Source organism: Equus quagga, chromosome 16, assembly GCF_021613505.1.
Source record: "Equus quagga isolate Etosha38 chromosome 16, UCLA_HA_Equagga_1.0, whole genome shotgun sequence".
Classification (NCBI taxonomy): domain Eukaryota; kingdom Metazoa; phylum Chordata; class Mammalia; order Perissodactyla; family Equidae; genus Equus; species Equus quagga.
In genome coordinates, this window is record NC_060282.1 from 5,408,145 (window position 1) to 5,422,255 (window position 14,111).

The 14,111-nt window shown below is 49.8% G+C and overlaps 1 protein-coding gene across 2 annotated transcripts in view; it reads left to right on the forward strand.

Moving 5' to 3' along the window:
• Nucleotides 1-14,111, forward strand: part of COL22A1 (collagen type XXII alpha 1 chain) — a 292,457-nt gene that overhangs the window by 165,249 nt on the left and 113,097 nt on the right. For both annotated transcript variants that reach the window (XM_046641629.1, XM_046641628.1), the window contains 7 exons: nucleotides 4,217-4,270; nucleotides 4,916-4,969; nucleotides 7,308-7,361; nucleotides 8,284-8,337; nucleotides 12,089-12,133; nucleotides 12,728-12,790; nucleotides 13,266-13,319. In XM_046641629.1, coding sequence (XP_046497585.1) covers nucleotides 4,217-4,270; nucleotides 4,916-4,969; nucleotides 7,308-7,361; nucleotides 8,284-8,337; nucleotides 12,089-12,133; nucleotides 12,728-12,790; nucleotides 13,266-13,319 — 378 coding nt within the window. The remainder of the gene's footprint in view (nucleotides 1-4,216; nucleotides 4,271-4,915; nucleotides 4,970-7,307; nucleotides 7,362-8,283; nucleotides 8,338-12,088; nucleotides 12,134-12,727; nucleotides 12,791-13,265; nucleotides 13,320-14,111) is intronic.

A 14,111-nucleotide genomic window follows, 5' to 3' on the forward strand; every position in this document is an offset into this window, starting at 1 on the left:
GAATTAGTAAGCAACATGTTGACGTGCCAGGTGCTGGGGTAGAGAGCAGGGCTAGATGCCTCCCTGTGAGTCGTCCTGATCTGGAGGGGACGACAGAAGAGTGAAAGGAAGGCTTTGGTCCCCTCTGGTCATTCAGGTACTTGGGCCCAACAAACCATTGATGGAAAGTGAGAGCTCTTCAGCTGTCCAAGGAACTACCTGAAGTCCCTTCCAAATGCAGACCCCCAGCTCCCTCCATCCCCTGCCGTGCAGTGGAGAGAATCCTGGATTAGAATGACATGTGGCTGTGTCCACGATTGACATTACCGGTCACCTGGAAGCCGTGCGTGACCTGGATGCGGCAGGACCAGGCTGTCCAGCAGGTTTTGGAGGCAGCACAGCCCTACCTCTCACTCCCAGGCTGTCACTGCGTGGTCGTCTGGTGTCTGACCACTCACGCCTGTGTCCCTGCCTATCCCAGTCCTGCCTGGTCCCCTTCTTGGCCTCCATCCTCCTGAGGAAAAAGTTGGCCCTGGTTGCTTGCGTCTCCTAAACATGGGGCCAGAAGGGTTTGCCTTCGTTGTCTGTTCTCCATCAACCATGATGACTTCACCAAGGAAGGCGTCATCTCTCCTCCTCGGCAGCCTTGGCAAATGTACCCTCTTCCCACGTGGGTTCCATTCTCCTCCTCCTCCCGGGCCTTGGAGACACACACACTGGGTCCAAAGCTGGCTTTGTTCTTAGGATCCCGTGATTTTAGAAAGTTTCTTCATCATTCCCTCTCTGTGCCTCAGTTTCCCCAGGTGTGATGTTGCATAGCCATTCAACTTGATTCAAGAAATATTTCTCTAGAGTCTTCTCAGACTTCATGCAGGGAACTGGTGCTATAAAGGAGACCAAGACAATAACAAAACTCACACACATGGGAGATGGCGTTGATGCCCGGCCCTGAGCCCATCGTCCCGCCTGCACTGCTAGGTTTTATCTTGAGGAATGTAGGACTTGTGACTGGCTTGAGAGACCAAGAAACTGGACCTGGTAAAGCAGGGAGCTTTCCATGTGTCTGGGATGGAGCGGGTCTGGGGTTTCGTCTGCTCCCTTGGGGATCAGGTATTTTACCGTCTGGACCAGAAGTGCAAGGACTGCAATAGATGAGAGACAGCTACTATCAAGGGGTCCTGAGGCCACATGTGTAAAGACCTCACAGAAGACCAGGTGTATAGTAGGTCCTTTAAAAAAATTAAGTTTTCTCCCTTCCTGTACGGGGAGTGCCAGGTATCAATGCCATCCCTGGTCTGCAGACCAAGAGGGCAGTGTGCCCCAGTCCCCCAGCTCTGCTCCTGCCCCACCAGACCTCCCCACGGCTTGCCAGAAACAATCTGAGTGTTCGCCAGAGCTGAGGTCCACTCTGCACGAGGTGGGAGGAGGCTGGACACAGGAAGTGGTTGTCAGAACCTCCAGAGGCCAGGCGGCTGCTCCGTGTAGAGCTCCTGCCGCCTCCCGCATCCCTGTGGCATCAGAAGGCACAGTGTGGCCATCAGAGCAGGGTCCAGAGGGCAGGCTGCCTGAAATCAGATCCTGACTGCTGTTTCCTCTTCCCCCCATGCATTTCCCCCTGGGTTTTCAGGACATTGCCTGTCCACTGGAGGCAGGCTGGAGGCTGCTCTCCCGCCTGCCATGGGTGACCCCTCCTGGAAGAGGTCTGCTAGATGCTCTCGGACCAACAGCTGTTTCCACTGCTTCCAGCTTCTTCTTTCCCTCTTTGTAAATGGCTCCCACAGTTGTTAGGGTTAATCACCATGCAGGATTTTGCTCTTATTCCTGAACTTACAGCATCAAACAAGCAGATAGTTATTAACCCCCTACTGTGTACATGGCAATGAACCAGTGCTGTGGGTCCTGTGGGGGGGGTGGACTTGGAGGTGGTGGAGCCCGCAGTGAAAGCCCTGAGTTCTAGTCCCACTTAACATGCAGATCAGACTCTTCAAGGGGAAATGGGGCTGCGACTGGAGGGGCTGAGACCCTCATCCCTGAGCTGGGCAGACAGTTTATGAGGGTGGGGTCCTGGGGTGGGGGTGAGGAGATCAGGGCCATTGCTGCCGAATGCCTGCTTTGTCTAATCTCAGTTGACTTTCCTCAAGTTCTGGTTCTTCATCTGTAAAAGAGGTAGAAAAGACCCACCACACAGGATTGGCGTGAGGACTGAGATGAGATTGAGTGTGGGAAGCCCAGGGTGGGGTGGACCCTAACCCGGGGGCTGCTCCCTCCTCCTCCTCTGATGTCCGAGTTCCCTGCCCCCTCCTCCCACCACCCCTGCTTGTACCATTGCACTTGTCCTGTGATCAACAGTGCAGGTGGTAGTTAGGGTGGTATGTGAAGTTGGTCTAAACGAGTAATTCCCAGACCTGGCAGTGTTTCCAAAGTCACTGACCTCTCAGACTTGTCCCAGAGCTGTCCAAACTAGTGGCCTGTGTACCTGTATTTACAACAAGCTCCCAGGGAATTCTGCAGCAGCCAGACCGTTTGGGATCTCCTGGCTTCTTGCATCTGGAGATGATGGCTGTGTGACCTCAGGTGGGGCCCTTCCCCTCTCTGGGCCATAGTTCTCTTTATTGTCAAGTAAATAGGGAGGTTTAATTTCCAGTAGATTATCACTAAAGATCCGTCTACTCTAATATGCCGTGAGACTCTGAAACAAGCAAACAGCGACAAGGTCAGATGAGTGAGCTCATCAGAGGCTTCGTGCAACAATCACTTTGAAAGAGTACAAAACAGTCCAGGGGGCTGTCAGCATCCCTGGAAATGTAAGGGGTGGGGAGACTAAATTCACCTGAACTGCTGTCAAAGAGAGTACTGAGTGTGGTGAGAAGGGGCCTCGCATAAGCTCTGCGGGGTTGAGGTGCTGTGAGACCCTCAGAGTCACTTTGAAGTAAAAACAGCTCTCTTGGACGCACTGTCTGGAGGGATGGGTCCTGTGAGGGGTTCCTGCAGGGCTGTGGCTTTGCCGAGAGAGGCGAGCAGAGCTGTGCTGGAGCAGCTGGGCGGAGTGTGGCTGAGCCACAAGGGTGAGTCCACGAGCCTGTCTGGCACCCTCCACCGGCCCTCATCCTGAGGGGCCACCCTGCACTGGCACCTGCGCAGCCCCCTGCCAGCTCTGCCTGGTCCCTCAGTGGCTCCAGCCCCAGGCAAATATCTCTCAACAAAAGTAGATGCCATCCCCAAAGACTTGCCAAGATGAGCGAGTTATGGAGAAAACGAAGTCCAGGCGCCACTAAAAAGTTCTCTTCAGTAAACGGTCCCTTTCTGTGCCCACTGTCGACTCACATGTGCCCCCAGAGGGAGAAAAGGGAACAGTCCGCAGAAGTGGCAGCCTTTGCCATTTTTTAGTATTTATCGCCCTCTAGTGACAATGTGATCTTATTCTCACTGAGAGCACAGCCTGTCTTTAGCTGGCTGTTCAATCAGTTGATTCTTCAAACATTTGTTGAACACCTTCTTTACACCAAGCTCTGGGGTTGTCACTGTATGAGATGCAGAGGGACAGGAGGGCCCTCTGTTCTCAAGGGCATGTGGGTCAGAGGAGCACAGTTGCACCGGCCTTGAGCATGGAGGAGGGAGTGATTAATTCCACCTGGGCAATTGGAGCAAATTCATAGAGGTGGAGACATCTGAGAAGGGAGCTGGGGGAGGGTGGCATATCTTTAGAGAGAGCTGCCCAGACAAAGACTAGGGGTGTGTCTCCCAGAACTCATGTGGGGGCCCACGACCGTCAGTGATGGAGGTGACGGGGAGACAGGGAAGTGGTGGACAGCTCTGGGGCATGAGATCCGTTATTCACCTGGGCGATTCAAAGCTGAGCAATGCTTGGGAACCACTGTTCTAGAAGATCTTTGTTAATGGGTGAGCCCATGGTGTGTGGGTGTGTAAGCGTGCACGCACATGATATGTATTTATTTTAAATGCTCAAATGTTTTAACTATATAGCAGAATAGATAATATAAAAGATGATTATATACCCATCACCCAAATATGACACATGGTAACATTTTGCAAACTTTACTTCAGATCTCTTCTTTTTGCTTTTTTCCCTTTTTGTTTAAAAAATAAGGTATCATGAATAAAATGGAAGCCCCCACCCCATCATTGTGTCCCCTGCCCTTCTCCTCCCTCAGAGGACCGTGGCACCGGGAGGCTGCTCCGTGCACGTTTATAACCCACTTGTGCTCTTTCTTTCCAGGGCCCTCCAGGACCACCGGGAGTCCCAGGACCCCCTGGACCCGGAGGCCCCCCGGTAAGACTGGCTTTGACTTCAGATCACCAGGGCACCAGATGGAGCTCCGTGCCCCATGGGAGCCAGGAACATCTTCCTGTAGTGCTACGTGTTTGTTCTTTGTCCAAGACCCAAGCAAAGGCACAAACAAGGAGGACCCGCCTGCAGCCACCCCCAAGCCTCCGGCTCTCAGGCTCTTGAGCCCTTTAAACTATCGTTTGAGCTTATATAGCACATTGGTTGGCTGCTTCCAGAGACATGTCCAAGGAGGCGTGCTGTCTGGAGTCTCCCATTCAGCAGACTCTGGGCACACGGAGGGCCAGTGTGGGTATCTGTCAGCCTTTCCCCAGCCGCCCCAGCCTACTGGCAGGGGGCACACCCAGCAATTGGGAGAGCAAGGTGGTTTACCCATCCCCCTGGGTAGGAATGAATGGGATGGTGGCCCTGACTGCAAAGCAGACAAGCCATGGACTTGCCAGCTTTAGAGGACTTGCCACCTTTCACGTGACCCACACCTAGGACAGCCAGATGTCCCAGAGGTGTATCTACTCCTGGTGTCCTTGTAGGGGCCAGAGACCTGGGCTTGTGCCAGGAAAGGTGTTTGGAGAAAGGATCTGATGCTCCAAAGAGGGCAGACTGACAGTTGCCATGTGTTCCCCTTTTCAGGGTTTACCTGGAGAGATCGGCTTCCCGGGAAAACCTGGGTTCCCTGGGCAGGCGGTGAGTGTCCCGGAGCATCCCTACTGCAGTCTTCCCTCTCTTCCATTGGTCTATGGCAGGAATGGCCAGGCCCTTCCAGATGGCCGCCGAGGCCGCCTTCCAGAGCTGGGGACTCTCCATCCTCTTTCCTCCCTGGCGGTGGGGACCAAGGCCAGGCACTCAGCCTGACCTTTGCCTTCTGTGGTTCCTTCCACGTGCTGCATCTTCTGGAATCGCTCCCCAAACGGCCCCAGCCAGGATGCGGCTTGAGGCACCCTCTCCCCAGGCCACCACCCTTGCTCTCATATCCAAAGTCAAATTCAAAAGTCCTTCGCAGTTTAAAGAGTGACTTCTTGTCTGTAAGGGATAGCTACAGAGGGTAACAGATGTACTGGATGTGGAAGAGCTCTTCCTGTCATTATCCTGCTTGTGTTCCCTCACTCCCCAGCCAAGAAGATCTTGGGGATCCGGGGCCTTCTAATTTCTTCTAAATCCTGAGGGTGGGGTTCAGCAAAACTTACTGTCTCTGTGCATGGTGGGTGTGCGATGAAAGCTGGGTGTGTCTCCTGCTGTTTTGGCCTGTAGCTCTTTGGGACAGGAAGGTAGATGTGGCCTGTCAACCTCACCATGTGACCATGATCAACCATCATAGATCTGATAATAGCCCTCAGGGAGGCCCCTGTGCCACTTGGAGGGACTTCCTTACAACCAGTTCTCTGTCGTGGGGCCAGTGGGTGGGGGATCCCAAGTCCGAGAAAGCCTATGGACCCACAGCACTGGGGATCCAGACACTGGGAAAGGATGATGGAGGTAAATCAGATTGTGTAGCACACAGCAATTGTGCCCCCATGTCAATGGACCACAGATCTGTTGGTGGCTGTAGATCCAGGCACCCAGGAGTCAGGACCCTGAATGCTGGGATGCCAGCATTCTTAGCTCTGTTGGTTCTGGGTGCCATGCTGATGGGCATCAGACATAAATTCAGTGTTGTGATGTACTCTCTCAGGTGAACTGATCCAAACCTGCAACACCTGGACAACTGCAAAGTCGTCAACAAACATCTGACTCGAGTGACAGTTCAAGTGCATTAACAATGTCATCTGATCTAATGGCTCCATCAAAAAGTGTGTGTGTCAGTGTGGACATTCAGAAGAGGGGAGGCTGTGGCAGGAAGAAGGAATGGTAGTCAATGGCATTTACAGTTTATAAAATGACATTAGGGCCACTGAAGGTTGGAAGTATTGCTCCTGGCCTTAGTATCTGCTCTTCATCAAGATCACGCTTCCATTGACCCAACTGCCCTTAACTCCCCAAACAAGACCTCCTGCTCCCTTTCCAGGGGTCTTGACTCTCAGGACCCCTGCTTTGGGAGGTGGAGCTCTCCTTTCAATGAGCCACCAGCTCAGGCTGAGACACAGGGAGATATGAATCTTAAATTGGGTGGCAGAGGGTTCTCTGGGCAGAAGAATCACCAGGTTTATAAAAATAAATTGACTTCTGAATAGCACTTACAGTTGCCAAAGCAATAACAAGTGAACTATTCTGTCAGGGGAAAGGATTTCCCTTCTATCTGTCATGGGGGAGTACGTGGGCCCCTGATACATAATTTAAGGCACAGAGAAAAAGCAGAAGAGAAAGCGACTCTGGGTAGTGGAAGGAATCTGGAGGTGGAGCCAGGAGGCCTGGGTTTACCTGTGGGTCCTGTTACCAACTGTGGGACCTGGAGGGAGTCACTCAGCCTGTGGAGCCTTTGTCTCTTCACCTGCAAACAGCTGCAGCAAGGCCTGCCCTCGCCACATCATAAGGGTCGGGTGGAGGAAGCCCGCATGTTGTATTGGAAAAGAGGACATGGAGCTCCTCACATCGTCATTAGAAACAAAGGCAAAAATCATTAATGCCATTAATGCATTTTTGAAGGACAATAGAAAAGAAGGATAGCAGTGGGAAGGGAGAAAGTGATGGCAGAGAGATTATGGAGAGAAGAGAGTGGGAGCAATATGGACAGTGCTCTCCTGAGGGGCCTCCTGGAAGCTGGAGGTAGAAACAGAACCATCAGAGCCAGGTTCAGTGGACTGTCCTGCAGCTCTCGCCCACCATGCACGTCCGGGGCCACTGGCAACCGGACGTGGGTCAGAGGTGATGTGTATGTCCGTCATAAAGAATGTGAAAACAACACCTGGTCCTACAGCGACCACAGGCACCTTGGAGAGAGCGCTTCTGAGAAGGAGGGGGTGCCGGTGCCTGCAGGGTGCCGGTGCCTCCCAGCTGCTGGCTGCGAAATCATCTCCTGCTGGAAACAACTTAATGCGGTGCTGTCCACACGTGCCTCTCATTTCTGTCTTTTTCCCTCTTGGCCCAGGGGCCGCCTGGAAAGGATGGGCTGAATGGACCCCCAGGCCTGCCAGGACCCAAGGTTGGTATTCATGGGGTTGGCTGGAGTGTGGGAAGCCAATCAAAATACAGTGAGTGCCTGGGCCCTGGACCAGGACTCAGAAATGCTTGAATTTACGAGGTCAGATGAGGACGAGCCCCTTATTTCTAAGTAGGTAACCAGGGAAGAATTTGGAGGCCCTAGACGTTAAAATTAATCTTTTAGAAATATGTATTTACTATATTTGCTGGGAGGAAAACCTTTCAGATACTCTTACTAACATAATAAGAGACTTCAATTTTAGAAATATCCTGGTGGGGCTCATTATAGTAGGATTATTAAGATAAGAACCAGAGGTTAAATATCATGTAATTGGGAAGCAAATTCACAGTTTACATACTTCAAATGAACAATTACAAGACCTTACAACAAATATTTTAACAAATGAGCTTTATTCTTTCACAGCATAAGCTCAAGTATTCATGTCAACAGTCCTTGCAAGGCAACTTTTCAGTATTATGGGAAAATTTATCAGTCATCCTTTTCAATAAGTAGACTTAGAAACTCAACTTTTTCATGACAAAAGAATGGATTTAACTTAATTTTATGGGATTTTATGTAAATATTCTCCACCTTTACGAGACAAGGGATAAGGGCTAACCAAGTGCTTCGAATTCTCAAAAACGCTTGTGCAATATATTCCTTATGCTAAATCTTTCACTAAGGAAAGACCACCATTTCTACTCGGTTATCTTTTTATAAAATAAATCAAAAGTACAGCCATCGAATATAGAATCTAAGGGATGGTGCGAGATGCTATTTTTGGTTTCCACGCTCGTGCAGATTTAGAGTTCAACACCACCTGAGTACAGGTAGATCTCTTCCTTACCAGGCTGTAACTACTTCCCAGTTTGTTTCTTCTAAGCGTCCCCCGACCCCTAACTTTTTTTTGCCTTCCTTACAGGGAGAGCCAGGAGAAAGAGGAGAAGATGGTCTGCCGGGAAAACCTGGGCTTCGGGTATGGATTCCGCCACCTCCCATCATGTTTCTTGTTCTAAATGGTGTATCTGGGGTTGTGTGTGAACTGCAACTGATGGAGCATAAGTCCCTATCAGCTGGGGTCTGGCAGCAAACAAATAGGATGGTGGACAAGGGGCCCTTTGAAAGGGTGAGGGCAAGGTTAGGGGCTCCTACAGGGAGGGTGACACACCATGGGAATGGCAATGATGGAGAGCCCAACACCTCTAGGACAGAGGAATAGAGGAATGAGTGGGTCCCTAGGGAGACCTGGAGCTGGAGGAGAGGCCCCCAAGAGAGCTGTAGCCTTGGGAAGAAGGACATTGTCACTGTCTCGCTTGTCTTGGCAGGGAGACAGTAAGAGGGACACTAGCCTTCCCTCTCTGTGTCTTTCTCTCCTGAACTTTGATCTCCCTCCAGTGCTCACTAATGCCTGACCCCGACAGAAAGCCAGAAGGCAAGGAAGCCCGGCTGGTGCCTTCTGTAGAGTTCATCCGCCAGGGCTTCCAATGGGTGGAGACATGTGAAAGTGGCTCTGAGGGGGAAGTGGAGGCCACGCAGCATGGGATTTGGACAGGGCACCTCCTGTGGGTGTGGGGACCCAATTAGTGGCTTTAGATGACTGTCGCTCAGCGACTAAGCTCCTCCAGGAGCTGCTGCTTCTCTGCAGGGCTTTCCTGATGGGCTGGCTGCAGGGTCTCATTTGTCTTGAGGCCCTCAGCTTAACAGCTCAGATTTGGCTTGGGCTCAGAATGCAGTGAGCACGGAAGAGGGAGGACTGGACTGTGTGTGTGTGTGTGTGTGTGTTTTCTGGGGAAGCCTGTGCCTGCATGCACCTGTGGTTCTGGGGGAGCCTGTGGCCAGACAAAGAGATTGCATGGGGGAACCCAGCCCCTCCCTCTCCCTCTCCCCACTCTACTGGGTTAAGAACTAGTTAAGGGAAGTAACTGGATCTTAGTCACCTCTGCTCCCCAACTCAAAGCCCACAGTCAGGCACTTGGGGGGTGCTCAGTAAGGGCTTACTGGATGGAGGATGGATAAAAAATTCAGCTCAGCAGAAATACAGCAGTGACTTGCACTCGACACAGCGGTGACCTTGCCCTCCGGAAGGACAAGACCAGCTCGTCTTCTGGCCAGTGAAGGTCCTGATGGGCAAAGTCGTGGGCCTAGGTTCTCTATTGCCTCACCTTTTCATAACGTAGTCATTCCTTAGAAGACCGAAATAAAAGGGAGCAGAAAAAGCACAGGTTCAAATGCACCTCCAATGTCTCGAGGATGCCCAGGTTGACTCAAATGCGGAAAGAACATCCCAAGATCCACCAGGAATCTCTCATTTCCTGGATTCCAGATTCTAGGAACTCAGCCCTCATGCTCCCCTGATGTGCACGGTGAGTCATCCCATCACCACTTACAAGCACAGCGGTCCTTCATATTTTAAGAATCAACATTAGTGTTGTAAAAAATATTAATAATGATCCCCAAATCATTGAAATGTAATAGTATGTAATTTGCTGTGTTTCACCCATGCTTGTCCTAAGGTGGTTCTGTGTGGGGGTGAATCACATGGTCCTATAAGCACCCAGGCCACCTTTCTGTGTTTGACTAATTGGTTGAAATTCGATCATTTCCAAAAAGGACTTAAAACATTTGCATAGATTTGTTGTTCTTTTCCACTCTTGACTTCATGGATTTTATGGAGTCAACCATACCTTAGAGTTGTGTTTTCTCAAATTTATGAATTGTCAAATCCTTCTGGGCTTACACCATATGAATTTCAACATCCTATTTAATAGTCTTCAGAAGCAGTCTTTTCCCACTGAGTTCACTGCACGGTTCTGCAGATGAAGGAGATCCATTATAAGTATTGGCATGAAATTAAAGGTGCCCTTGGGGATTTCTTTAGTTGTTCCATCTATGTTTTATATTTCTGATAATCACTAATGGCTGAAAGATTCAAACAGGGAAATCTATTGCTACATCCCACATGTGTCATTTTTGTACGATTTCTAGTGCGATATGTTTAAAACATTTCTCTAGAAAGTTCAAAACTATGAATTTCCTCAGTTGTGACACTTTTACAACTTAGTCTAGCCTCAAAGGGGACCTGGCATGGGATCTTGTTACTTTATTTTGACAAAATGCCAACTAAAGACAAAAATATTCCAAGAAGATTATGGCCAGGTCATGGATAGCAGGGTTGTGAGTCCACTGAGGGAATGGATGTGGTTTGCAGGGTGAGCAGATGTGTCAACCTCAATACGCATCACGTCAGGAATTCAAGATGGCACCCAGTCCTCTGTTCATGTGCCTGTGCTTAGGGTTCACCTCACAAATTCAGGAAGCATTTCACCTGGTCTTCAAAAATGCTCTCTAACCAAACTCAGCCCCTCAGCACCTTTCTCAGCATGTAAGACGCAATTGCCACCGCAAAGGTGTTACAATCCTAATAGATTTAAAGTGACAATTTGAGTGACACATATTTGCACAATTCCGGTTAGAGCAGTTCTTACTAATCGTGCTTGTAAACATTGGGAATTGGTGGGAGAATTGGAGTGCATCTAGAATTTCAATATGTACTGACTCCAATGTCAGTTCCCATGGTGGCACCAGAGCTGCAGAATAAAATGTGTGCTTAATCGTTTAATGCTAAAAATGCTTTTGGTTAATTTTTTTTCCTTCCTCTCTGATAAGTGGTGGTAGTGCTGGCCTTCACTACCAGTTGAGTCTGGCATAGCTGCAGGAACAATCCCTACGTGCATGCATACCTGCTCATTCATTCATTCATTCATTCATGTGTCCATTTACTCAGAAAACTACATTTCCTTATGGAAATCTACACAAAGGTTTTATTAAATAGCCTAATGGATTTTAGAAAGAAATTGTCATTCAAGAAGTCAGTGATTCTCAAGACTCATCATTGTTTAGAAATTAATGTCCATCCCCACCACCACCACCACACGTCTCTTTGCATCAGTGATTTACAGAGACATGGGAAGCACAGTGGCCTGATGCCTTGGGATCAGAGAAAAAGCCTGTTTGGTCCTGTGTCCCCACTTCACCTGACCACAAGAGGCTAGTCAAGAACCTAATGGCTGAGGACAAAACTTCAACCTAGTTACTAGGAATAGTCTATACCTATTTAGGGGCTTACTTTCCACTATGTTTAAACGTTTAGTAGAATTTCATCCAAGACTTGCCTTTATTGTAACACACCATGGGAGAGGGAAAATGAAGTTCTTACCCACCTCTTACCATGGAGCGGCGTGTGTTTACCAAAAAGTCTGGACAATAACCACAGGACAGCCAGTCAGCTTGGATCAGTTCATCAATAGCTTCTCCTTCATCGTTGGACATAACGTGGTGTCTGGGTTTCCCCAAAGTGCAATAAAACTCAGAGTTGGGGTGGATCTAGCAGTCACAGACTTTGGCTCATCGTTGTTTTGAATTGTAAACATTTAGATTCAAAATGAATGGATTCACCCTCTATAAACTCTGTCAGGACAATTCCAGAAGTTGTTTCTTTTGGAGGAAGCAAAAAACAATATGAAGGAGTGTGGAACCTTTCTCTCCAGAAATGCTAAACACTGTGGTTTCCACAGCCTGTGTCTCTTGGGCTGTAACCATGCCATGTGTTTGAGGATCAAGAGCTGCAGCTGGCACATGCTGTGAATATGTGGGGCCAACTGGAGAATGACTGTCATCTCTGTAAATGTGCTTGGAAAATAATGGGGTGTTTGTTATTCTGTCTCCAGGGTGAAGTTGGGGAGCAGGGCCTGGCAGGCCGACCTGGAGAGAAGGTTTGTTTGTTCATACCTTCGTTCATTCATTGTGTTCTTCATTCAGTGCATTCTTTCACTATTATACACTTGGCCTTGTGTCAGTTGTCTTCTGGGGGTGCACTGCATGCATTTCATGCATTCATTTACTTACCCAACAATAATCAGCATGTCCTATACATCTGTCTCTGTCTTGGGCACTGGGATCACAACCACGAATCAAAAACAATTGAACAGATGCAGTAAGTGGTGACATGCAGGTGTGGGTGAGAGGGCCCCACACTCAGACTTGGAGAATGTCAGGAAAGATGGCAGGGAAGTGACATTATGGCTGAGTCCTAAAGGATGAGGAGTTAGACACCAAGAGAGGTGAAACAAATCTTCCTGGAAGAGGGAATGGCTAAAGTGGGAAAGACCTTGAGTGCACCCCAATGAACAAATTCTCTAGAATTCCCCTTTCTCCACTAGTTTGCTTTCCATGTCACCTCCATTAAGTCAGCGATCTCTGGGAGGCTGGAGAGCATGAAGTAGAGGGCACATGCCCCACAGACTGGCCCACAGGAGAGCCTCCTTACTCATAGCCTAATGAACACAGATGCCATGTTGTTTCCACAGGGAGAGGCCGGGCTCCCTGGTGCTCCAGGATTCCCAGGCGTGAGGGGAGAGAAAGGAGAGCAAGTAAGTGGTGGCAGCTTCTTCCCACCAAGGACACCTTGCCTATGCGCATGGAAAGCAGCGCCCTTTGGAGTCAGTCCCTTGGGGGTGATGGGGATCTTGGCTGGGATTTGAGGGTATTTCCCCAGGGTTTGTGGAAGAGAAGAAGAAGTGGAGTGGGGTGCTTTGGTCCATGAGGTCCAACAAAAGGCCAGTGGCTGAGAGATCTCTCTGAAAAGGTTGGAGCATCTTCAGATGAAATTGGTGGGAACAGGGTGGGGGGCATCATCTGTCATGTGCCAAATGGGAATTAGGTGCTTCACACTTAACTGACAGAAAGCCCTTAGGGTTGAGCTTCACCATGGCATTTACTGATAAGGCAAGGGCAGTCCAAGACAAAAAAGCCTTTTGTCCAAAGTCCTAGCACTCTTACCTGGGAGAGGCAGGCGTGACGCTCTTTTTGAGTTCCAATGTTTTCTAATTTCATCTTTTGCCATAGGGAGAGAAAGGTGAACTGGGCCTCCCAGGACTGAAAGGTGACCGAGGGGAAAAGGTAGGAGCTGCTGCTGTCATCCTGTCGTCAGCTACATTAGTGGCAAAACTTTCCCCTGTGATTATGTGCGTTGCCTGCAGTTCAGTGGAGTGAGCACCGTTCTTGGAGTTGAAGTGATGGCCTGGGTTATAATCCTGGTTCTACCTGCTGGGTGGCTCTGAGTGTCTTGTCTGACCTCCCTGTGCCTTGGCTTGCTGGCCTGGAAACAGTTCTGCTAATACCTCCTCTGAGGGTTGTTGTGAAGCATGACTGATGCCCTGTTTGTGGGATGGGTTGTGGCAGACTCACCATGTGCCAGGACTACTGGAAGCACTGCACAGGTAGTGACAGGGGATCCTCATGACAACCCCAAGAGAGGTCATGTTATCAACAACATCCCCACTTTGTAGATGGGGAAACCGAGGCACAGAAAAGCTAAGTTGCTTTCCCAGGGCTGCATGAATGGAGTACAGTAGGGTCAACACCTCAACCCTGACAGTCTGGATCCAGTGTCCCCGCTCCTAACAGTGCCATGCCTCACACTGGCCTGGCCCCTGGGTGCCTGAGGAATGAAAACACGCACCCCGAAGGGCCTTGCATTGCCCCTTGTCCTGCACAGAACTGTACAGGTCACCTCACTGTCCTGAGGCTGCATGTTCTTCTCCTCCAATTTCCTGCTCTCCTTTTGCCCTCATCCTTCTGAGCTTCAGAGGGGGCCTCCCATCCTCCCTTCTCTCGGGCTGAAGGCTGAGGGCTTAGCTCCAGACAGACCTGCAATCTATAAATAGAGAGCTTGAAACGGAAAGGGCTTTG